We start from the raw sequence: 25,540 nt of genomic DNA on the forward strand, positions 1-25,540 counted from the left end.
TTTGGGGCTGGGGCAGTTGAAAAGAGGAAAAAAGAGCTTGAAAGGACTGAAAGGTACTAGAAAGCTCCTTAACTGACGCCGCTAGATCTGCCCCCTGTTCTGCTGTCTGTTCTCTTAAAACATCCCCAATACAACGCTTACAGAGCGTTTTCAACCAGGTTTCCCCTAGTGTTGATCTGCACACAGGGCACTTCCTTTTAGAGCCATGCGCTGATTTGCTTGAGGCTTTCTGAAAAGAGAAGCAAACAAAAGACAGCAGCACATTAGCTGGGCCCCACCAGCAATAAACAAAGGGATCACCAGGAGTGCCCCCCAGGACCAACCACCACCAGGGTCCCAGAAACTCCTATCCCCACCGACCACCAGGAAGGGAAAACACCCGTGGAGCTAATAGGGTATAGGCAGGTGAACACCACCCCAGGGTTCACTTACCTGCGGCTGGCGCTTTCCTCGGATGGAGCTGTCCTCGAGACCTCTGTCTCCGACATTGCTGCTCAGCGGAGCGGTGGTCCGTTGTCTCCTTTGCTGACACCTCAGACTGGAGAGACTGCACCAGCCAGCGTGCGTGGTCCGCTTTCCTAGGCCGCGTCCGGAACCGGAAGACGCGGCCTCGTGTGGCTGTCCCGCCCCCAACCGGAACTGACGTCGCCCATCTCCGGACCAGCGAGCTCCAAGCTGGCTGCAAAGCAGGGGGGCCTGAGGCAGCCCACAGCGCCACCCTAGGCAGAGAAAACGCCGGACCTCCCAGCTTACTCTTTTCCCCAAAGAGACGCTGGGACGCACATGCGGCGCTGCAGGTGACGACTCACTAGCCGGCCTGAGCGCCAAATTCAAACAATAAAAAAGTAAACTTTTTAGGCAGAAGAACTCAATCTTCTAAAAATTGCCCAAATAAGCCTCAGCTTCCCCAGCCATCGGCTCCTGGTTCCACAGCGGTGTCTCCCCACCGGAGGAAACACCATAACTGAAGGGCCAGTGGGAGGATGAGGCTTAAATCTCTGATTGAAGGCGATGTTTCCTGAGAGGGGAGGAGCCGGGATCTCTCTAAGGTGGCTGTCCTGAAAGACGATCCAGGGAAAAATGCCGCATTTAAACAGGAAAAGCCTTCTAAGGCTTTAAAAGTGAAAAAAAAAAACCCTCACAGGGAAGTGCCCCCAGTACAAAAAAAAATAAAAACGCAGGCCAGATACCAGTCCCCTCAGGAAAGCCCCCCTTCCCCTGACAGCGGCAATGTTAGCAATGCAGCAGAGGGAAAGGAGCAGGGAAGGGAGGAGAAGAGGACCCTCGAACCCCAGGAATGCCCAGCCATACCAACCCACCTAAGCCGGGAGGGACTGTACTTACCCGTCCAAGCGAGGACTCGCTGACGCATTCCTGACAGACTTACAACCGCAATGGAGGTAGCCGTCGGCCCGGTCCACTGTGAGTGAGACAACACCACAGTCCAGTCATATGTGGACCTCGGAGCAAAGCTCACTGGCCACCCCAGGAGTCATGGAGTATGTCGTGACAGACCCAGCCTCTTTGCCAAGGTGTGCTCACACTCACTGGTCGGACCGAGTAGACTACAATGATCTATATTATCCAGCCTGTCTCTCAGCCGACAGTTGAAAGAAGATTCTTCAAGAAAAAATTAAGATAAAATAAAATAATAACATTTCTCCTCAGGGCGCTGGACCCAAAAAGGAGCCATACGTCCTTCTCTTTGCTAGGCAGAACGAAACTGAGGCTGCATACTGCAGGGAGGAAGGTTATGTCTGGATGGACCGCTGTTCAACTCTGTTAATGTAACATGTATTTGATTATCTAACATGTTTCTGCCTAGTCCTCTCCTGTAAACAGGGAACATAACCCACTGGTCAAGATTTAAGGAGCTGTGTCCGTCCATGGACGATAAGAGAAATATTGATTTTAACTTAAGAAACAAGTGTCAGAAAAAGATTTAGACTTTAAGTGGTTGAACTTCCTGCATTTACACAGAAGTTTGATCTAAGAATGAAGCTAAGTTACAATGTTTCATGTTATTAAAAACTTGGCAGATTTTTTCTTTACACACAGAAGTTTATCCCTTTGATCCAAGAAGGAAGCATTAGTTACGTTTCCTGATAAAAACTTAGCAGATAATGCATGGTTGATCATGGGCTCCCTCTGACATGGAATGGAAAGATGGATTTGGGATTCTTTTATAATATACAAGACAAACAAGTGGAGAAATGAGAAATGCAGCAACACAATAGAATATTCAAGTGGTTTTCATAGTGGAGTAAGAAGATCAGAACCCGCAAGTCAATAGTTGAAAGTGTCCTAGCTTCATATATTATAGATTTATCAATTTAAAGAAAACGTGTGTGTGTGTGGGGGACTCTGTTTTACCTGGCTGTTATGTGGATCAAATAGCTTCAGTACTTTTGCATTTTGGTATGCATATTAGGGCTCTTTCACACAGGGCGGATCAGTGATGATCCGCCCCGTGAACCTCCGCTTGCTCAGCGGGGATCGCTCCGTTGATCCCCGCTGAGCCGGCGGATGACAGGGCGGTCCCCACACACTTTTCTCTATGGGGGGGATCGAATGAACACCCAATCCGCTCTGCAGACGGATGGAAAAAGGGACCAATGTATGTTCCTTTTTCATCCGTACACGGATGGATGAAAAAGAGGACATATGGTCCGCCCGTGTGAAAGAGCCTTTAGGAATTGTCTATCCTTGCTTGTCCTCCATCAGAGACAAAGTATTAAAGCAATAAGAAATAAACAGAACTTGCCTGTCTTGGGGTTTATGTAAAGCATACTCCATGCGATGGGTCGATTCTCTCTCCGTTGTACACTGTGTGGTGACTAACAAAAATACAAGACCTGGATTGGAAAGGCTCATCTGCAAGTTCTCATGTAGAAATTTTTCCCTTAGAGTCATTGTTTGACTTGTATTATTTCGAAACTTGTACCATCCAATTACATCCTGTGGTAAGAAAGAAAAAAAAAAACACCACAGGAAAAGAATAAATTACAAGTTGGCATCATAATTCACAAAAGTTAAAGATGAATTCCAGGTATAGATGTTTTATACATAGTTTTAATGCATAGCTTGGACCATGTATTATATATATTGTACACCCTCAAAATGTGTAATATCAGTGACTCCACACCAAAAGAAAAATTTGTCAATTTTCACAAATACTCCAAAAATCATATAAAAAATAAAAATGTATTATGTTGATATATATGTATAATAAAAAAAAGTGTATTGAAAAAAAATATATAAATTAGGTGTGTGTGTGACCACACCTAAGGATGGCAGCTTTCCTGGAAGTGTGAACACACTCATTTGGGGGCACTAGCCCATATCACATTAAAGCAGAGCTCCACCCTAAAGTGGAACTTCCGCTCATCGGAACCCTCCCCCTCCGGTGTCACATTTGGCACCTTTCAGGGGGGACGCAGATACCTGTCTAAAGACAGGTATTTGCACCCACTTCCGACCACACAGTCTGCGGGTAGAACGTCAGATCCCGTCCCTCCCCCCGTTGTGTTCTGGGAAACACTCGTCTCCCAGAACACATCGGGGACCAGTGAGCATGGCGCAGCGCGACTCGCGCATGCGCTGTAGGAAACTGGCAGTGAAGCCTCAATGCTTCACTCCCTGGTTCCCTCACCGAGGATGGCGGTGGGGGCAGCAGAGTGACAAGCGATTGCTCGTCTTCTGCTGCCGACAGCGCTGGACTCCAGGACTCCAGGTATTTGTAGCTGCTGGCTTTTAATATTTTTTGGTACGGCGGAGCTCCGCTTTAAATACAAAACATTAACCCAACCCAATATACACTCCGTTCATACAAATTATTACATTAAAAAAATTATACAACACAATTCATAACAGTGAATTTTACAGTGCTTTAAAATACTAAATCAAATCCATTTATACTGTTCTTCTCCACCACCATTAGACCCTGTGCTTTCATCTGTGATATTATATATCCTACCTGGCTGATGCCCCTGGAAGCTGGAAATGACTCAAGTAGACACTGCTACTCCAGTGACCTCCACTTGCTTATGGGTCCCAAGCCAAGCATCTGCTCTGCTGCATTCTGAACACTGGAGGTGATGCACTCAACAAGAGCACCATTAAGAGAATGCTTTGCATCTTTTAAATGAATGCAAAGCGTTCTCAGATTGTAGGAGACTGCGTAGCCTCTCCACCTCATCATCATTCAGAAAATACAAAGCATCTCTGAATGGTGCCTGTGCTGAGGGCCTAACCTCCTGCGTTCAGAAGGTAGCAGGGCAGTCACTCAGCATAGGACCCGGAAGCAAGTGGAAGTCACGGGACTAGCAATTTCCAGAGGCATCTGGCAGGTATGGTATATATCATAGGCAAGTTCAAGTTGGACCATGAATACAATATTTATTCTTGGAATTCATCTAGTAGATAAGACAATCCAGTGATCACTACTCCATAAAAATGTTGAAGCTCTACTTTTGTAAATTATGGTAAAGTTAAGTCCATTCTTTAGTGCTATTTGACTACAGATTAAAATACAATACCATGATGATTTCATGGTACACAAGAGTATTAAGAGTCGATGTTCAGCATTTCCATAACTACATGTCTGTAATCATTAATAGAGTAAAACTACCATCTATCTCTGAGATATGATTTTGTGATCCTTGATTTTTAAGACTTTGCTCCAAAAGTTCTGCGCTGGCCATCAAATCCTCAAGCTTCTTCCTTTCTGTCTCACATATAAAACAAACACTGCTGCGCTACCAGTAATTATCTAAATCATCCTAGTAATGATTTTTATATATAACAATATTGAACCAAAAAGACTATACATCTATATCCTAAACATAGTGACTAAATAATCTTGTGGTGCAGTAATCATATAATAGTCCGTAAAAAAGATAAAATTGTCCCAAAGGTCAAAAGAATATTCCAAAACATCCAAACGTCCTGCTCCACCACGATGTGCCAAAAGATCATATAAAATATGCAAGTGCTCCCACCAACAGTGTGCTTTGGCCGTTCAACCATCTGAAAGGTGCTAAATGTGAGCAGAAGTTCCACTTTTGGGTGAAACTCCGCTTAGGCACATATCAGTAAGCTTTGATAAAGAATAAAGTCATCTTGGGGAGGTACAGTTACAAATCTTAAAGTGGAAGTAAACTCTGTACTACCACTTTAACCTACAGGCAAGCCTATAATGAGGCTTACCTGTAGGTATAAAGAATATCTCCTAAACCTTACAGGTTTAGGAGATATTCCCCCCGCAATGCGCCGCTGACTGCAGCGGCGCATGCGCAGCGGGGATCCTCGGCTAAAGGGCCGGCAGCCGCCGGACCTTGCCAGAATGAAGTCTCCCGCGCGCATGCGCGGGAGTGACGACATCGCCGCTCCAGCCAATCACAGCGCTGGAGCGGCGATACCCGGAAGACACGCCGAGGAGAGATGACATCTCCCTCGGCGTGGACCAGCTAAGTTCCTCTCACCTCGTTCCAAGGTAAGTATTTCATAATCAGCTAATATGCGGTGCATATTAGCTGATTATGGCTTTTGCTTTTCAGGTTTAAAACAAGAAAAAAAAAAAAATGACAGCGGGTATACAACCGCTTTTAAAACATGCCAACCCGCTAATATTTTGTGGTCATTTACCTTTTCTTGGCCAGACAGCAGATTTTGTAATGCAGTTTTGTCCACCTCACCAAGGCCACTGTAAAAACTAAACAGAGATATCCATCATTAGATATAGATAAGTGTTTGAGATACAAGTGATTTTAGGAAAAATATATAGGGAACCTGTTGTGTTTATAAAACGGTTATAGCAATTAAGAGCCAAGGATGTCAAACAATGTACTAAGCGAGCTCCTAACCACAGTTAATGAAGAATTACATCTCAAGAGTAACCACCTATCTAGATTCCAGTTGCATAGTACTAAGCTCTGATGAGGGGGGGTTTGTGTGTAATCCCAAAAATGCTTGACGGTCAACTCTTGATATACAAGTTGTATCTGAATCAATCCCTATATCTTGGTGCTCTCTTTTAATGCAAGGGATGGAACATGCAGCTTTAAAGAGATACAATCCCATCTGATCGACTTGCTTTCGTTCACAGAGAAGGCTATTAGCTTCAGGTCACAGATTTTTTCTGCATGTCACCATTTGTTAGTCCTCCTATTCAATCCCAATAAACCAGTTTATCACAAGAGATCAGGCTTTTTATACCCAAACATACAATGATACACAACTACTTTGACTGTTCTGTTTGTAATATGGTACTTGATCGTGCATGTGGTAGTCAATTACAGTAAAATAAACATTATACATATTCCATTCCGTTTAATTTTGAACTAAAAGATAATCAGTATATATATATATATATATATATATATATATATATATATATATATATATATATATATATATATATATATATATATATATATATATATATATATATATATATATATAGAGAGCTGCTGATTATCTTTTAGTTCAAAATTAAACAGAATGGAATATGTATAATGTTTATTTTACTGTAATTGACTACCACATGCACGATCAAGTACCATATTACAAACAGAACAGTCAAAGTAGTTGTGTATCATTGTATGTTTGGGTATAAAAAGCCTGATCTCTTGTGATAAACTGGTTTATTGGGATTGAATATATATATTAATATATATATATTAATAAAATGTGAAGGTTATCAGAAAATAAACCAGTGGTCCATGGGCTAATGATTGAGAACTTTAGATCTCGAAATGAGAGAGAAACTCCAAAATGACCAACCTGCATAGCCGATAACAGGGAACATGCCTTTGAATATCTGCAAGATAAAAACAGAATGTTGTCTCATCAGAAGATGCATAAATGACTACTAAACTTAATAGTATGGCTGCATCAGGTATGCCATTATATAGTGCCCATATAAAGTGCAGATTGTCATGTGTCTTTATTGGAGCGTTTTTCCCAGCGTAAAAGAGTTTTACACGGGTATTCAAGCTTCAAACATTTTTGTTTTACCAATGGAAAGCACTAGGGGGAGACGACCATTTGTTACATACCAAAAACAAAAAATGAAATATGCCAAAAAAAAAAAAAAATAGGTTTCCACCGACATTTATGGGGCCAAAAATGCCCAAATCGGCCTAAAAAATAGGTCTTTCGGCTTTTGGAGCGTCAGGTGCCTGGGTGCTCATAAGTAAACAGCCACAATTGAAATGAATGCAATTTAGCATGTTGAGAATTTTGGAGCTTCGAGCTACAAATTGCCCAGGTGTGATAATTTCCCCACCAAAGAATGATTAGCGAAAGTCACATTCTCCGCTTTATAAATACAATCCCATGTGTGTAAGCAACCCCCATAATTAAATTGATACAAAAGTCTTGTTTTTTTTTTATTTTTGCCTTAAAATAACAAACATGTTATACTTATCTGCTCCGTGTAGTGGTTTTACATAGAGCAGCCTGGATCCTCCTCTTCTCAGATGCCTCGCCGGCTCTCCTGGACCCTCCACCCTGAGGAGTATATTGTTTCCCGGTCGCACGAGTTTGGGACATTGCAGATCGGATAGACGGATTATTGGATGCGGCTGGGGAGGACCGAGCTGTCATGGTACATATTGGAACCAACGACAACATTAGAAGAAAATGGAGCGCCCTACAAAATGATTTCAGGGATTTCAGGAGCTATACTGAAGAAAAGAACCTCCAAGGCAGCATTTTCAGAAATACTGCCTGTACTTCGAGCCACACCAAGAAGGCAGCAGGAGCTTAGGGAGCTCTAATAGGTGGCTGAAGAACTGGTGCAGGAAGGAGGGGTTTGGCTTCATGGAGACCTGGACTGACTTTTCAATTGGTTACTTGCTCTACAGCAGGGATGGACTGCACTTAAAGCGGAGGTTCACCCTAAAAAACATCTATGTACCATCCCATCCAGCATACTTGCGTCAGCTATAGTATGTTTTTTTTTTTCCCCGCTGTATTTACCGTTTAATCGTTCAGTTTCGTTTCAGACTCCCATGGGGAGTAGGTGTTCCTATGAAGAGGGGAACATGATTGACGTCCGGCTATGGCGTGTAACGCGTTCCGAAAATAGCCGGAGTAGGACTCGGCTCTTCGCGGCGCTATACGGCGCCTGCGCACAGACTAGGAGCTGACTGCGCAGGCGGCGTATATATCCGAGTCCTATTTAGGCTATTTTCGGAATGCGTGACGCGCCATAGCCGGACGTCAATCATCTTCCCCTCTTCATAGGAATGCCTATTTCCCCTCCGGAGTCTGAAACGAAACTGAGCGATTAAACGGTAAATACAGCGGCGAAAAAAAAAAAAAAACATACTATAGCTGACGCAAGTATGCTGGATGGGATGGTACATAAAAAAAAAAAAAAGTTTTAGGGTGAACCCCCGCTTTAAATGAACAGGGTGCAGCTCTGTTGGGAAAGAAAATAGCCAAAAAGTTGGGAATTTCTTTAAATCAACCACGTGTCATTCACATCAACACTCCTTCAGCGTGCAACAATTCTGTTGAGACTCGGGCAGAATGTAACTTTCCCACTAAGACTCCAGCAGATTGTGGCGTTGCCACTGAGACTCCTCCCGAATGTGACATTCACAAGTCACCTCCAGAATGTGACGTTCACAACGAGTCACCTCCAGAATGTGACGTTCATAACGAGTCACCTCCAGAATGTGACGTTCACAACCAGTCTCCTCCAGAATGTGACGTTCACAACCAGTCTCCTCCAGAATGTGACGTTCACAACCAGTCTCCTCCAGAATGTGACGTTCACAACCAGTCTCCTCCAGAATGTGACGTTCACAACCAGTCTCCTCCAGAATGTGACGTTCACAACCAGTCTCCTCCAGAATGTGACGTTCACAACCAGTCTCCTCCAGAATGTGATATTCGCGTAAAGAATTCACCAGCATGTGACTTTCACACAGAGACTCCACCAGCATGCGACGAAGATGGGGGCAAGGTTACCAGAAAGGATAGGCACATACTAGTGGGTAGGGGATTCAGTTATTGGAAGAATACAGTGGGCAACCTGTCACAAAGACCATTATCGCAAAACAGTATGTTGTTTACCGGGCGCTCGGGTTCGGTACATTGCAGATTGCATGGACAGATTATTGGATGGCGCTGGAGAGGACCCAGCTGTCATGGTATATATCGGTACCAATGACAAAGTTAGAGAAAGATGGAGCGCCCTACAAAATGATTTCAGGGACTTAGGGGCCATATTGAAGAAAAGGTCCCCCAAGGCAATATTTTCTGAAATACTGCCTGTACCTCGAGCCACACCACAGAGACAGCAGGAGCTTATGCTACTTAAAGCGGATGTGCCATGGGAAAAAAATATTAAAAGCAAGCAGCTACAAATACTGCAGCTGCTGACTTTTAATATTAGGACACTTACCTGTCCTGGAGTCCAGCGCCGATCGCAGCAGAGGACGAGCGATCGCTCGTCTCTCTGCTGCTCCCCCCGCCATCCACGCTGAGGGAACCAGGAAGTGAAGCGCTGCGGCTTCATTGCCCGGTTCCCTACGGCGCATGCGCGAGTCGCGCCCGCCGATTGGCTCCCGATGTGTGCTGGGAGCCGAGTGTTCCCAGCACACAACGGGGGGGCGACGGGATGTGACGGAATGCCCGTCTTTTTCCCGTGAATGCCGGGCCGGAAGTGGGTGCAAATACCTGTCTTTAGACAGGTATCTGCACCCCCCTCCCCCTGAAAGGTGTCAAATGTGACACCGGAGGGGGGGAGGGTTCCGATCAGCGGGACTCCACTTTAGGGTGGAGAACCGCTTTAACAAGTGGCTGAGAAACTGGTGCAGGGAGGAGGGGTTTGGCTTCATGGCGAACTGGGCTGACTTTTCAGGCCGTTACCATCTTTATAGTAGTGACAGATTGCACTTAAATGGGAGGGGTGCAGCTTTATTGGGATTGAAGATGGCCAAAATGTTGGAAGAAAATTTAAACTAGGTGATGTGAAGAGGACGATTTGCTAGTGAATATGAGGGAGAGGATCTTTATTTTAAGCCATCATGACAGGAATCCACTACGTCATCAATCTCTTAAAAGATTCTCATAAGCAGCTTCTGAATCACCAACTAACATCACATTTAGTTGGACAAACAAGACAATTGACTGTTCCTAGAAGAAGACTCAACAAAAAGTCTGAGGAACCCTCCCAGGGACCAGGTACGGCTGTACCAACAGAGGTTCCTACACTGGTGGCGGCTGCCACTCCAGTAACTGGAGGGTCTTCCCATCAGCCCTCTATTTACCCTGTGTGGGGGCTGCATTAACCCCAAAAAAGGACATCCATGTGGGTGTAGTTGCGCGGACGCACCCTTGGTGCTTTCGGGGCCGTGCACCGGCACCCACACAGATGTCACATTGGGTACAGTCACTGCACCCCAGTTGACAGCAATGGGACTGCCTACACGGGATGCTGGGAACAAATGTGCATCCCCATTCTGGTAAACACGGCCCTCCCATGGGGTACGGATTATTACCCCCCGTGTGAATAAGGCCGAAGGGTGAATGGAATATTTAGCTCCATTGTGTTGCTAATTTGGGGACCACTGTACCCCTCTTTATTGTTATTTGGGTGTGTTTTATTACAGGAGTGTTATAGATTGTAGTTTTGGATACGTTTGGATTTCTTCTGAAGGCACTTTGAGTGAACATAAGCGATTTACCCCGCTCAGCAGGTGCGGGCCTTAGAGAACAGAGGCCGTAAATGGGCAGCACAGAGGCTTAGGGGTTAGCCTTGCAGCACTGGGGTCCTTGTTTCAGATCCTGACCAGGACACTATCTGCATGTTCTCCCTGTGCTTGCGTGGGTTTCCTCTGGGTACTTCTGTTTCCTCCCACACTACAAAGACATGCTACTTTTGCGTTGGTGGTGCAGTGGTAAGCATAGCTGCCTTCCAAGCAGCTGACCCGGGTTCGATTCCCGGCCAACGCCATCTCCAATACTTGGAGTCCTTAGAGAGAAAAGCGCTATACAAGGTCAATGCAGAGTATATATTAGCAGCGGAATAAAGAATGAAGAGAATGTGTGGAATGTTTGAGGAAGAAAACGTTCCCCCAGAATCTATAGAAGGAGAACCCAGCAACTGATAGAAGACGCTTAGCTTTGGCTGCGATCACACCTAGGCATTCCCGGATAGCAGGTGCAATTACTGCAATTTCCCGAATTGCCGTAAAACGCGTGACACGCTTGTGATCCCGTTACTTTCAATGGCACCCCAATCACGGGACAATATTGACACCTGACAAATCACACAAACAAAAATGACGGGACACCTGTTTCCCAAAAGCAGTCCTGCGATTTGTCAGGCAACAATCGCGGCAAAATCACGCCTCGATTGGGGCGATATTGAAAGTAAGGGGAATCGCATACTCCACCCAGCGGGATTATTACATGCCCTCAACTGTCTAGATTTACATTAAAGTTTCAAATACAAAAATCCTTCATTGCTGCAGACCTCAGCACACGCCATGTGCGATGTAACCACTTATAGACCACAATAAATATATACTGTATCTCACAAAAGTAAGTACATCCCTCTGTGTGCGGGAGATCACATACAGTATGTCACAAAAGTAAGTACAATCCTTGTATTTGTGTAAATCTTTTCTTCTATCTTTCCATGTGACAACACTGAAGAAATTACACTTTGCTACAATGTAAAAGTAGTGAGTGTACAGCTTGTATAATAGTGTAAATTTGCTGTCCCCTCAAAATAACAACACACAGCCATTAATGTCTAAATCTGAAGAATTTTATACAGGACAGTCAATGGAAGAAAGTGTAGAACTCTTGTCATTTGGAAGCTCAACCAGCCAAATAGACAAAAATACCTACGTTTTGATGTATAAATTGTGTATGACAAGTAGATCTTGTAGGCGTGAGAGCAATTTATAGAAAAGGAACAAAGAATTAAAAAGAATAATAAAAAACGAATAACAATACTGGGAATGCTATTGAGCATTCCCACTAATTAACCACTTAAGGACCGCCTCCTGCAGATATACGTCGGCAGAATGGCACGGCTGGGCACGAGCATGAACCTGTACGTCCTCTTTAAAGCGGAGGTTCACCCAAATAACATTTTTCTCAGAACAACTTCTTTAGACTTCTAACACGTACAGTCCGCAATTTTTTTTTTTTACGCTGTTCATACCTTATAATCTATCTTTTCATTTCGGCTTCCGGGTACTTCTCCCCGCGGAAGTAGGCGTTTCCAAGCTGAGTAGGCATGTCATCTGGGAGGTCGCCCAGATGATTGATGTCTTTTCAGCAAAAGCCCCCCCCCCCGTATTGCGTAGGCGCGTCCGAGTCACGGCGTTTCCGAAAGAAGCTGAACATGCAGATCTGCTAGTCGGCTCTATACGGCGCCTGCGCCGTATAGAGCCGACTAGCAGATCTGCATGTTCAGCTTCATGTTCAGCTTCTTTCGGAAACGCCGTGACCCGAACGCGCCTGCGCCATATAGAGCTGACTAGCAGATCTGCATGTTCGGCTTCTTTCGTAAACGCTGTGACTCGGACACGCCTACACAATACGGGGGGCGGGGCCTTATCCGCCGGGGGGAGCTTTTGCTGAAAAGACTTCAATCATCTGGGCGACCTCCCAGATGACATGCCTACTCAGCTTGGAAACGCCTACTCCCATGAGGAGAAGTACCCGGAAGCCGGAATGAAAAGATAGATTATAAGGTATGCACAGCGGAAAAAAAAAGAAATAAAATAATTGTGGACTGTACATGTTAGCGCGCCCGCGACCCGGTCCAAAGCTCCGTGACCGCGGATGCGGGACCCGATCGCCGCTGGAGTCCCGCGATCGGTCCCTGGAGCTAAAGAATGGGGAGAGCTGTGTGTAAACACAGCTTCCCCGTTCTTCACAGTGGCAGCTTCATTGATCGTGTGTTCCCTAATATAGGTAAACACGATCAATGACGTCACACGTCCAGCCCCGCCCCCCTACAGTTAGAAAAACATATGAGGTCACACATAACCCCTACAGCGCCCCCTAGTGGTTAACTCCTAAACTGCACTGTCATTTTCACAGTAAACAATGCATTTTTATAGCATTTTTTGCTGTGAAAAGGACAATGGTCTCAAAAATGTGTCAAAATTGTCCGATGTGTCCGCCATAATGTAGCAGTCATGAGAAAAAAAAAAAAAAAAAAAACGCTGATCGCCGCCATTAGTAGTAAAAAAAATAAAAATGCAATAAAACTATTTCCTATTTTGTAAACGCTATAAATTTTGCGCAAACCAATTGATAAACGCTTATTGCGATTTTTTTTTACCAAAAATAGGTAGAGTTAAAAAGTTTTTTTATATCTTTTTGGGGGATATTTATTATAGCAAAAAGTAAAAAATATTGCATTTTTTTCAAAAATTTCGGTCTATTTTTGTTTATAGCGCAAAAAATAAAAACCGCAGAGGTGATCGAATACCACCAAAAAAAAGCTCTATTTGTGGGGGGAAAAAAAGGACGCCAATTTTGTTTGGGAGCCACATCGCACAATTGTCAGTTAAAGCGACGTAGTGCCGAATCGCAAAAAGTGGCCAGGTCCTTTACCTGCATAAAGGTTCGGGTCTTAAGTGGTTAAGAAGAATAAAAAACGAATAACAATACTGGGAATGCTATTGAGCATTCCCACCAATTAAGAATAATAAAAAATGAAGAACAATACTGGGAATGCTATTGACCATTCCCACTAATTAACAAAAAAGCCTTCTACATGCTGAAAAAAGGAGAGCTCATTTTGCCTTTGTCTTGCAGGGTTTCCCCCCCCCCCCCCCAAATGGGTTTACAACCACTTTAAGGCTCCATGCATACTAGGCTTAAAAAAAAGGAAAAATGTCTGTTCTCTCGGGAGTAAAAAACGCTCATATAGAGCATTTTTTTGTACAAAGTTTAGACGAGTTTAGGAGAGTTTTTTCTGCCTCTAAACGTTAAACTCAAAATATGCCTCTTAAAAGGGGTTATAAAGGTTTGTTTTTTATTTTCTAAATAGGTTCCTTTAAGCTAGTGCATTGATGGTTCACTTACCTTTTGCTTCAATTTCCCTTCCAAATGTTTTTTTTCTTTGTCTGAATTTCTCACTTCCTGTTTCTCCTCAGTAAGCTTGCCACCATCTTCCATGGGGGTTAGTCAGCCAGAACAGCTTACTGAGGAGAAACAGGAAGTGAGAAATTCAGACAAACAAAACAAAGATTTAGAAGGGAAATTGAAGGAAAAGGTAAGTGAACCAACAATACACTATCTTAAAGTGGAGGTTCACCTTAATTTAATCACTTGACCACCGCGCCATGTCAAAAAGACGTCCTGTTTTTAAAGTTGAATATCTCGATAACGGCAGCAGCTGCTGCCACAACCGAGATATTCATCTTTTCAGGGGGCGGTGGTGTACACGATAACGGCGGTCTCCGCGGCGGATTCGCCGCGAGATCGCTGTTATCGGTGGTGGGAGAGGGGCCCCCCCCTCCCGCCGCTCTCCCGCGCCCTCCGCCGCTTACCGGAGCCGTCGGTAGCGGCGGAGGGGATCGGATGTGTCCGGCAGCTGAGCGGGGACGGGACTGAAGGAGAAATCTCCTTCACCCGTCCTCATAGCTCTGCTGGGCGGAAGTGACGTCAAAACGTCAGTCCCGCCCAGCCTCTTAAAGAAACATTTTTTTTTTTGTCATTTGAAAAAATGACATTTTTTTTTTTTGCATTTAAGTCTAATTATGAGATCTGAGGTCTTTTTGACCCCAGATCTCATATTTAAGAGGACCTGTCATGCTTTTTTCTATTACAAGGGATGTTTACATTCCTTGTAATAGGAATAAAAGTGATCAATTTTTTTTTTTTTTTATTTCAGTGTAAAAAATTATAAAACTAAATAAAAATAAATAAGAAAACCCAAAAAAAATTTTTTAAAGCGCCCCATCCCGACGAGCTCGCGCGCAGAAGCAAACGCATACGCGAGTAGCGCCCGCATATGAAAACGGCATTCAAACCACACAAGTGAGGTATCGCCGCGATCGTTAGAGTGAGAGCAATAATTCTAGCCCTAGACCTACTCTGCAACTCAAAAAATGCAACCTGTAGAATTTTTTAAACGTCGCCTATCGAGATTTTTAAGGGTAAAAGTTTGACGCCATGCCACGAGCGGGCGCAATTTTTAAGCGTGACATGTTGGGTATCATTTTACTCGGCGTAACATTATCTTTCACAATATATAAAAAAATTGGGCAAAATGTATTGTTGTCTTATTTTTTAATTCAAAAAAGTGATTTTTATCCAAAAAAAGTGCGCTTGTAAGACCGCTGCGCAAATACGGTGTGACAAAAAGTATTGCAATGACTGCCATTTTATTCCCTAGGATGTCTGCTAAAAAAAAAAATATATAATGTTTGGGGGTTCTGATTAATTTTCTAGCAAAAAAATTGTGATTTTCACATGAAGGAGAGAAGTGCCAGAATTACCCTGGTGGGCAAGTGGTTAAAGTCAACGTTAATCACAGGGGATCAGTGTCTATATTTCAAGTTCGCTGTCAATACATTTTTAAATCAATTCCATACCTTGTTTTGTCGTTTCTGAACCAGGCACTTCCTGGTTGAGCTCCCGCGGGAGTGGGCGTGTCGCTTTAGCTGCGATCGCCCCAGTGATTCCTGGGAGCACAGTGTGACGCTGCCCAGGAGACGATTCAGATGCTAATAAGAGGTGCCTGTCGTCACAACGGGGCGTGAACTTTTTATTATGCCGGTCATTGTGATGGCAACGGAGAAGTGTTGACGGCACTGCTTGCCGTCAACATGGCTCATGCACCCGCTTCCTGGAAGCATTTGCTTGTGGGCTTCACGCTGCCCACAAGCAAAATGGAAACGGCCAGCATAAAATGTTATAAATACACATTTGATGTAGGCGGAGAATGCAGGGCAGTAGAGAACTTAAAGGGTCACTAAAGGAAAAAATTTTGCTGAAATGACGGTTTACAGGGTATAGAGACATAAAAGTTAACCGATTCCTTTTAAAAATGATTAAAAATAGATTAAATTCTATCATATAATGTGCCTCTAGTTTCACTTTCGGTTTTAAACTGGTTTCATGTTTATGTGAAGTAAAGAGACCCACAGAACAAAAACAAACAAATCCAGGGCAGTGTTTTGTTTTTAAAATGAATCTGATTGGTTCTGAGGAGTTTTAGACACACAGCTTGGACCACAGTGAAAAGCTGCCATGAGATTTTTCATAAGGAGCCAGACAAGCAGGATGTGTGGAGATCAGAGCAGAATTACAGCTACTTCAAAGCAAAAACGAGCAATGAGAACATGAAACCAGGACTGCAGTAAGGTAAAGGAAGCTATTTAGCAAAAAAAAAAAATTCCTTTAGTGATCCTTTAAATATGTGAGTACTATCTTTTGAAGATTAAAAGAGTTTAATGAACCAAAAAAAAAAAAAAAATGTTAAAGGAACATATTTAGAAAATAATAAACAAACCTTTACAACCCCTTTAACATCCTAATGTGGATGGACACATAGGATAACATTGAGCTGCTTCTTCAGGCAGAACACACAACTCCTGTAGAAGCAGGGATTTAAGCCAGTGTGCATGGAGCCTAAAGTGCACTAATTAGAATAATGAATGCTCCCTATGGCCTGAAGGGCTGTAGAGATGAGACAGGGGGCAAAATGCTTTCTTGGTCTTTTTGATATTATTTATATTTTTGTTTGAACAGGCCTGACCCTCCTGATCTGTTGAAGCCACATTAGGAAAATCTTTTTCCAGAAGTTTAAGACAGTCTGCTGTAAAAAGACTGCCACCCTCACACAGAGGACAGTAGCTTTCAGCTGCAGCCTTCTGCAGAGTATAGGATGGTTCTGCTGGGGCTGAGGAAGCATTGAAAATAAAGAACACTGGAGAAGACAGACACTAAGGCCCCTTTCACACAGGCTTTCTGATCAGGTCCAGCTCAGTTCACACTAGTGCTGGCCGTGCGTTCCGGTTGCAGGTATCGCATCGATTCCCCCACCCGCAACCCATGGCAATGGCAGAGAGTGCTGATCGGAGTGTTCTGGCTGGGGGGCCGTCCCCTAGCAGAACACAACAGCTCAGCCGGGGAGATCGCTGGACTGACCTTGCATGCTTAGTCTAGCAGCCAAGCCTAAAAATTACCAGGAAGAAGCTCCAAATCCAAAGCTATTCAAGGGGTGTGACTGAGGTTTTATTTGGTCTTTTCCTTCACATCCGATAGCTGAGACCTTCTGGATCTGCAGTAGCTATTATACAGTTAGATATACACGATCAGGGTTGACCTACGCATTGAATGGTTGCAAATAATTTTTGTTTTGTTTTTTTTGGATCAATGTCGTTTTTTTTTTGTCATTACTTTGTACTATGATGCTGTTATTGTTTTCTCTATAGGTGGATCCATCTACAATATATGAAACATCTTAAACGGTTTGTTATATACGCACATATTATGGCAAAAGCATGGGGGCCCACAGCAGCACAAACCTTCTTTAAACATTAAGAATGATATAACAGTTTGTTTTTTGCTGACTTATTGATCCAGGGAAAACTTTGCAGGGAGGTGCAACCCCATAGTGCGGCCTAAACACAGGCCGAGATCTCTGTTGTCACAATGTGGTTAAAACATGGAATACAAGTAGTAACATGCAAAAAGATACATACAAAGACAGCAGGTGATCCCTCCCAAAACTGACATATCTTTTATGGTGGGCCTATGTGCAATCTTTATACAAGCAAGGAACACCCAAGACGACTTACCAATTGTATAAACTACTTCGACATCACTCATTTGGGAGTCAGTTATGCAATCCTTTGCCTCCCCCTTCACATCTCCAAAAAGAAATCCTTCCTTTATGATAAAAAGAAAAAAAAGTCAGAAAAGCATTATTATTTTTATAAATTTACTACATTTTATAAAATAAAACCTAATATTAATATATGATGTGTTTTACAGCAGAAAAAAGTGTGAATGAGCCCTAGAAGTTTTATAAATTTGCCAAGATCAAATCTCTTTAGCCCCTTTCACACAAGCGATCTGATCAGGGCCGCCTTACAGTTCTTCAGGACCCTCCAAGACCTCTATGGAGCAGCGGATGTCAGCGGACATGTCTTCCTGTCCGCCAAAAACAGCAGATAGGAGACCCATTCCCCATCCATCTGGTGTATCGGATCCAAATGGCCAGAAGGTCTGTTTCCATCCAATTGCCCCATAGACGGGAGCAGACACAGACCTGTCACCCATCTGCTCAGCAGAGATTCCCCGCTTCACGGAGGCACCCGTGTGAAAGTAATGTGAACTCCAAATTGAGATTCATAGAAAATATTTAGTTCAGGTGACAACAGTCTCCACAGGGATTCCCCCAACTTTGAAAAGATCTCCATGCATGCCCTGTTGTGTTTTTGCTAGACGTGAAGGGAAAACTTCCCTTAGGCCCCTTTCACACTGGGGTGTTTTTCGAGCAAAGCCTCATCTGCAATCCCAATGTGAAAGCCCAAGTTCTTTCAGAGCCCTTTCACACTGCCAGCGCTGAAAAACGCTGGTAAAGCGCCGCTAAGACCCTAACGTTTTAGGGAGTTCTTGCAGTGCCTCAGTGTGAAAGGCTAAGGCGTTTTTACAGCGCTTTCAATTCATTTCAATGGAGAGGGGCGTTTTTGGAACGTTTTTTTCAGCGCCCAAAAGCTGCTCCAAAGATTCTGCTTGCAGGACTCAGTGTGAAAGGGTCCATTGAGATGCATGGAGAGCGTTTTATTAACGTTTTAATAGCGCTATTTTTAGCGCCAAAACGCTGTAAAAACGATTCAGTGTAAAAAGGGGTCTTAGGCCCCTTTCACATTGGGACAGGAGGCGCGGTGGCGGTATAGCGCCGGTAAAAATAGCGGTGCTATACCGCCGGAATTGCCGCGGGATTCGGCCGCTAGCGGTGCGGTATTAACCCCCGCTAGGGCCGATAAAGGGTTAATACCGCCCGCAATGCGCCTCTGCAGAGGCGCATTGCAGGCGGTATTACCGCGGTGTCCCATTGTTTTAAATAGGAAGGAGCGGTGAAGGAGTGGGTCTACACGCCGCTCCTCTCACCGCTCCAAAGATGCTGCTGACAGGAGATTTTTTTCTCTTTCCTCTGGCTTTCACATTGAGAAGGCTGGGCAAGAGTTTTTCAGGCGGTATTTAGGCGCTGTACCGCCTAATAAAACTCCTCAGTGTGAAAGGGGCCTTAGACCCGGTTCACACAGGGGTATCACGACTTTGGGGGCGACTCGGCAAGGTGATCTCGAGACGACTTCAGAGGAAACTTGCAAAATGACTTCTGTATTGAAGTCAATGCAAGTCACCCCGAGTCGCCCCCAAAGTCGTACAAGAACCTTTTTCTAAGTCGGAACGACTTGAGTCGCTCCTATTAGAACGGTTCCATAAAACAGAGCGGAGCGCGACTTGTCAGGCTGCTGAGTCGCCTGACGAGTCACCCCTGTGTGAACTGGCTCTAATGGCCCTTTCACACTGCTCCGTTGAAAAAAACAAAACAAAGTAAACACACATGCACGTTTTTGTTGCCATTTCTGGACTCCTGACTCCAATCATGTACCTAGAAAACATTGGATGTGTAATTTCACACTGGGCCGAGGGAATGAAGCCGTGCGAGTTGGATTTCACTCCCCCTTGCCAGTCCCGATTTTGGCCGCTCTTTCAGAGACATCTGTGCAGGTTTTTGCACAGACGTCAATGTAAATCGCACCCCGAAATCGGAAAAAGTGGCACAGAAAGTACTTTTTTTAAATCAGTGCAGCGCCGCAGATGCCGGAAAATTACAAAGTTTTGATGATGATCAGCATTACACTAGGAGTCATTAGGCGGCACAGATTAGAGGCAAAAAGTGCACAGCCAATCAAAGTGGCTCTGTGCTTCGTGATCACAGCAATCCCAAATGTAAACAAAAAAGGTAAACAAAGCCTTCTCCTCCTGCCTCTGCCACATCCACCAGAGACCCTGCAACAGCCAGCACTGGAATTCCCACCGCGCGCACCCTCAAACATCAGGGCTGCCTAGGACTATAATCCCAGGTCATGTGACTGTCCCGTAATATCATTCCATGTTACGTTATGTCCCTGGTAATCAGGGATGAGCTCAGGTGCGTTCGGAAATAGTCTGAGCTATCCTGCCAATCATAAGTGGCCGAGGCATTCCTTCCCTGCAGCTACATGTATACAAGGGGGCGTGTGTGTATACGCAGCTGTGGGGCGGGGATTGACTCAACCACTTACGATTGGTAACACACAGTGACGGCTTCCTGGCAGGATAGCTCAATATTCCATGTCACGGGACTGCCATCCCAGGTTATTTGAATCTAATCCATGGGATGTTACTGGCCTGGAAATACAAGCCCATATGATGTGAAGACAGTCCAATGTTGTGTGTGTGTGTAGTATATGATGTGAGTACAGTCCAGTGTTGTGTGTGTGTAGTATATGATGTGAGTACAGTCCAGTGTTGTGTGTGTGTGTAGTATATGATGTGAGTGCAGTCCAGTGTTGTGTGTAGTATATGATGTGCGTACAGTCCAGTGTTGTGTGTGTGTGTAGTATATGAAGTGAGTACAGTCCAGTGTTGTGTGTGTGTGTAGTATATGAAGTGAGTACAGTCCAGTGTTGTGTGTGTGTGTAGTATATGAAGCGAGTACAGTCCAGTGTTGTATGTGTAGTATATGATGTGTGTACAGTCCAGTGTTGTGTGTGTGTGTGTAGTATATGATGTGAGTACAGTCCAGTGTTGTATGTGTAGTATATAATGTGAGTACAGTCCAATGTTGTGTGTGTAGTCTATGAAATGAATACATCCCCTGGTCGGTGTACAGTCCCCTGTACTTTGTCTCCCTCACTCACCGAGTCTGATGCGGAGTTCACATGGTGGAAAGCTAGGGCACTAAACACAACCCCAGACACAAGTGCCTGTGTACTCTCCCTGGCCATGGTGCCCGACCCCCTCCAGACACACTGCGAACACTACAACCGACACACACCATGGAACAGGAAGTGTCCGGGCTCATTATTCCCCATACTGTGCTGGGCGGGCTGTCCTGTACAACTCTACACGGAGCACCAGTGACCTCTAGCGGCCAAAACACATAAAGACAGTTCCAGCTAAAAGGCATATTAAAGCGGTGGTTCCCCCTTAAAAACGACTTTTTCTTATTCCACTGCCCCCCCACATTCCATCACGATTAAGGCTCCTATTATTTTTTCCTGCTGTACATACCTTAGTACAGCATATTCACCCGTGCATCCAGGTTGCGAGTAACGCGGGAGTGGGCGTTCCTCACATGCTGTTGATTGACGTTTTGCCCAAAAACGAGCTCCCCCCTGTCGCGTAAGCCACGTCACGGTTGGCGAAAGGAGCCGAACGGCGAGTCGGCGCTATACTGCGCATGCGCATCGCCGTTCGGCTCCTTTCGCCAATCGTGACGCGGCTTACGCGACGGGGGGTGAGCTCGTTTTTGGGCAAAACGTCAATCAACAGCATGTAAGGAACGCCCACTCCCGCGGGACTCGCAACCCGGATGCAGGGGTGAATATGCTATACTAAGGTATGTACAGCATGAAAAAATAATAAGAGCCTTAATCGTGATGGAATGTGGGGGGGCAGTGGAATAAAAAAAAGTTGTTTTTAAGGGGGAACCACCGCTTTAACCACTGGCCCTCCGGAAGATTTACTCCCTTCATGACCATGGCATTTTTTTTTTTTTGCAATACGGAACTGATTTACTTCAACCATTTCAGCTCTGGACGTTTTTACCCCCTTCCTCACCAGGCCATTTTTTGCGATTAACTACTGCGTCGCTTTAACTGACAATTGCGCCGTCGTGCGACGCTGTACCCCAAAAAAAATTGATGTCCTTTTTTTCCCACAAATAGAGCTTTCTTTTGGTGGTATTTGATCTGCGGTTTGTATTCTTTTGCGCTAAAATACAAAAACAGAGCGAACATTTTTGAAAAAAAAAAACAATATTTTTTACTTTCTGCTATAAAACATTACCAATAAAAAATTGAAAAAGAATAAATCTTCATCAATTTTGGCCGATATGTATTCTGCTACGTATTTTTGGTAAAACAAATAAGAGCATATTGATTGGTTTGCACAAAGGTTATAGCATCTACAAACTATGGGGTAGATTTAGGGGCTTTTTCTTTTCTTTTTTTATGGTTTTTACTAGTAATGGCAGTGATCAGCGATTTTTAGCGGGGCTGCGACATTTTACGGTGGACAAATCTGACACTGGGTGACACTTTTTGGGGACCAGTGACACCAATAGTGATCAGTTCTAAAAGAAAATCCACTGATCCCTGTATAAATGACACTGACAGGGAAGAGGTTGACACTAGGGGGCGATCAAGGGGATAAGTGTGTGCCTGGGAGTGATTTCTATTTTTTTTCAATTTCTTTATTTTTCACCTTTTCATTTCTACAGGAAACCAAGTCTCATTAACATATACAAAAATAGAGTCGATAAACCAACGTCATACAAACTAGATATATCATCCCATTCTTCATATTGAAAAAAAATAAACTGATACATTCAATTTCCACCCTTCACACCAACTCCCTCTAATTGGTAAACAAAAAAGTGCCAGAAAAGGCCTGGTCTTCAAGTGGAAAATGGTTGTAAACCTCAGAGATGAAATATGAACAAAGCATATACTTCTATAGTGTCTCAATTAAAAGCACTAAAGTGTCAATTTTGTATGCTGCTTCATTCCTCTGCTATCAGCATGAATCACTTTTGACATGTTTTACTGACACCAAGAGAAAAATGGTGACAGGGGAGGGACCTCCAGCTGATTGAAGAGTGGTGTGTCCCGTCCCTCCAATCAGCTCTCAGAGCTTTCCTCACTGTGTATTTGCAGCTCTCAACCCCTTGTTTTCTGACAACTCAGTCAAGCTTCATAAATTCTGGACTTTAAAAGGCTGTAGAGAAGAGAAGACTGCAGATTAGGGATGAGCCGAATACCCCCCCCCCCCCCCGTTCGGTTCGCACTAGAACCTTCGAATGGACCGAACGTTCGCGCGAACATTTAGAACCCCATTGACGTCTATGGAACTTGAACGTTCAAATTCAAAAGTGCTAATTTTAAAGCCTAATATGCAAGTTATTGTCGTAAAATGTCTTTGAGAACCCGGGTCTTGCCCCACGTTCGTTTTTTCAGGACTTAAATTACTTAAAATATTCTACCTGCTGGGTGTCTATAGTATGCCTGTGAAGTGCCACGTGTTTAGAACAGTCCCTGCACAAGATGAGATTACTATAAGAAAAAAGTAAATTAAAACTGCTTGCGGCTTTAATGTAATGTCTGGTCCCTGCAATATGGATGAAAATCATTGAGAAAAATAGCACAGACACAGACAGTACACACACCACGTAGCTTTAGGTGCACACTGCAGAGGACACGGGCAGTACACACCAAATAGCTTTAGGTGCAAACTACAGAGCACACGGCCAGTACACACCAAGTAGCTTTAGGTGCAAACTACAGAGCACACGACCAGTACACACCAAGTAGCTTTAGGTGCAAACTATAGAGGACACAGGCAATAAACCACGTAAGAATACTGCAGCTAGCACAATCACATGCTTGCCAGTAAATTAGGAAGAACTGATCTAGCTAAACTATACAGTGTATAAATATATGTACAACACCTGGGATGTATATATATCCTCTACACACTAACTTTAACTGACTAGCCTGCCTGCCTGCCTGCTCTATCTACCTGCAAAAAATGACACTCTCTCTGTCCTCTCTTAACCACCGCAACACACTACACAAGGACGACCTGCAGGCGGCCTTTTATAGTGTGGGGCGTGTACTAAACCCCCTGAGCCATAATTGGCCAAAGCCACCCTGGCTTTGGCTAATTATGGCTCTCCGTTTTTTGCAAGCTGTGATTGGCCAAACATAGTGCATTCTTGGCCAATCATCAGCCAACGATGCCGCAGTGAATTTTGGTCTGTAAAACGTAACTCGAATTTGGCGCGAACGGCAAAAACGTTCGTAATTCGACGAACGTTCGAACATACGATGTTCGAGTCGAACATGAGTTTGACTCGAATACGAAGCTCATCCCTACTGCAGATACACAGATACGATTTAAGCAGGAGGTTTTATCTCTGGTTGGTTGGTTTTATCTCTGTGTATCACCAGGGGCCATGTACATCATTATATATGTGAGGGCTTACAACCACTTAAAATAAACATACCACAGTGTGTCAGATGAGCATGACATAAAAAAAATAAAAAATTCAGTTAGCATTTTATAACATAAAGTGTTATATAATTTTTGCTCCTCTTCCATTCTCAGGACATAATGCATTGTGGGAGAGTAGTAATAAGAATTATGAGCGGCAGAAAGCACACAACTTTTCTCAGTAGCAGAGGCTGCTGTTAAATCTCATGGCGCCAGCACACAACCTCTCGGGGTAGTATCCAGCGACTATAAAGGGGGCACCACAAGAAAGGTTTTTACATGAAGCAGCCTCCTGCATGTAATGTAATACACACCATTACACATATCTAATGTGTTTGCTGCTGCATCCCAAGAGACATTTAGAGCTCAACTCAAGAAAAAAGTAAAAACCTTCCCTTACAATGGGCCTGCAACCAACACTCCAGAGTTAAAATGTTCATTTCTGTTGGGGGACAGGAAAGGTACTTTTGTTTACTTGATCCCCGGCAGATGATGCTCTCCTGTGCTCCGGCAGTAAACTGTTCCACAGTGTCTTCATATCCAATAAAAGGCTATGGGTCTTGCATCGGACTTGATAACGTCAGAGGGCTTTGGACAACTGGAGCTTAGTGCAGGGCCATCTTAATAGCATTATGGGCCCCTGGGCAAAGTAATGCACTGGGGCCCCTACCAGCCTGCCCCAATTTACGTGTCTACTCTCCAGAATTAAAGTATAAACCGTTAATAGAATGAAACTTATGTAGCAAGGTGTTACCATTGAATGCATTTAACAGACTGCACTTTTGTGCTTGAATAGAAGTTTGGCTCTCTCTGGTGTCAATTGTGTACTATGTTAGTGAAGCTTGTTTGGTTCAGTTATGCCAAGGACAAAGCATTATGGGCATTGTGGTACAAGAGACAGAGACTCTATCGCCGTGGGTTGAATTAAGACTACATTACCCACAAGGCCACTGTACTATCAAAGTACAATGTGCCGCGCACAGCCTGATGGGAGAACTTATTTAAGACAAGCGCGGTTTCAGCCCACTCTCTCGGGACTCCATCTTTCAACAGGCAAGAGGACTGCTGTGGCTGTGGGCACGCCTAGGCCGGAGAAGCCTGGGCCTAAAGTTAGAGAGAGAGCGGATCACCTAACCAGAGAGGGATCCCTGTGAACAGCCTCATCGACCGAGCCAGAGAGGGACGGGTCCACACCTCACAACATCCGGAGTCACCTATTCACCGGTATTTAGTGAGAGACCACAGGGAGGACCAGGGACCTCGTGTCACA

General features: G+C 44.2%; 1 protein-coding gene and 1 non-coding gene across 2 annotated transcripts in view; one reads left to right on the forward strand and one right to left on the reverse strand.

Moving 5' to 3' along the window:
- The window catches only part of ABRAXAS1 (abraxas 1, BRCA1 A complex subunit), a 51,231-nt gene extending 30,123 nt beyond the window's left edge, over positions 1 to 21,108 (reverse strand). Inside the window, exons 1-5 of the mRNA XM_040326441.1 lie at positions 20,916 to 21,108; positions 17,799 to 17,889; positions 6,784 to 6,820; positions 5,647 to 5,713; positions 2,765 to 2,958 (exon numbers count right to left, since the gene is read on the reverse strand). Of these exons, the coding sequence (XP_040182375.1) occupies positions 2,765 to 2,958; positions 5,647 to 5,713; positions 6,784 to 6,820; positions 17,799 to 17,889; positions 20,916 to 21,002 (476 nt within the window). The 5' untranslated portion in view covers positions 21,003 to 21,108. The remainder of the gene's footprint in view (positions 1 to 2,764; positions 2,959 to 5,646; positions 5,714 to 6,783; positions 6,821 to 17,798; positions 17,890 to 20,915) is intronic.
- TRNAG-UCC lies at positions 10,900 to 10,971 on the forward strand. The gene has a single exon. It is a non-coding gene; the product is annotated as a tRNA-Gly (tRNA).
- Positions 21,109 to 25,540: the final 4,432 nt, after the last annotated feature.

The sequence above is a fragment of the Rana temporaria genome, chromosome 1, assembly GCF_905171775.1.
Source record: "Rana temporaria chromosome 1, aRanTem1.1, whole genome shotgun sequence".
NCBI lineage: Eukaryota > Metazoa > Chordata > Amphibia > Anura > Ranidae > Rana > Rana temporaria.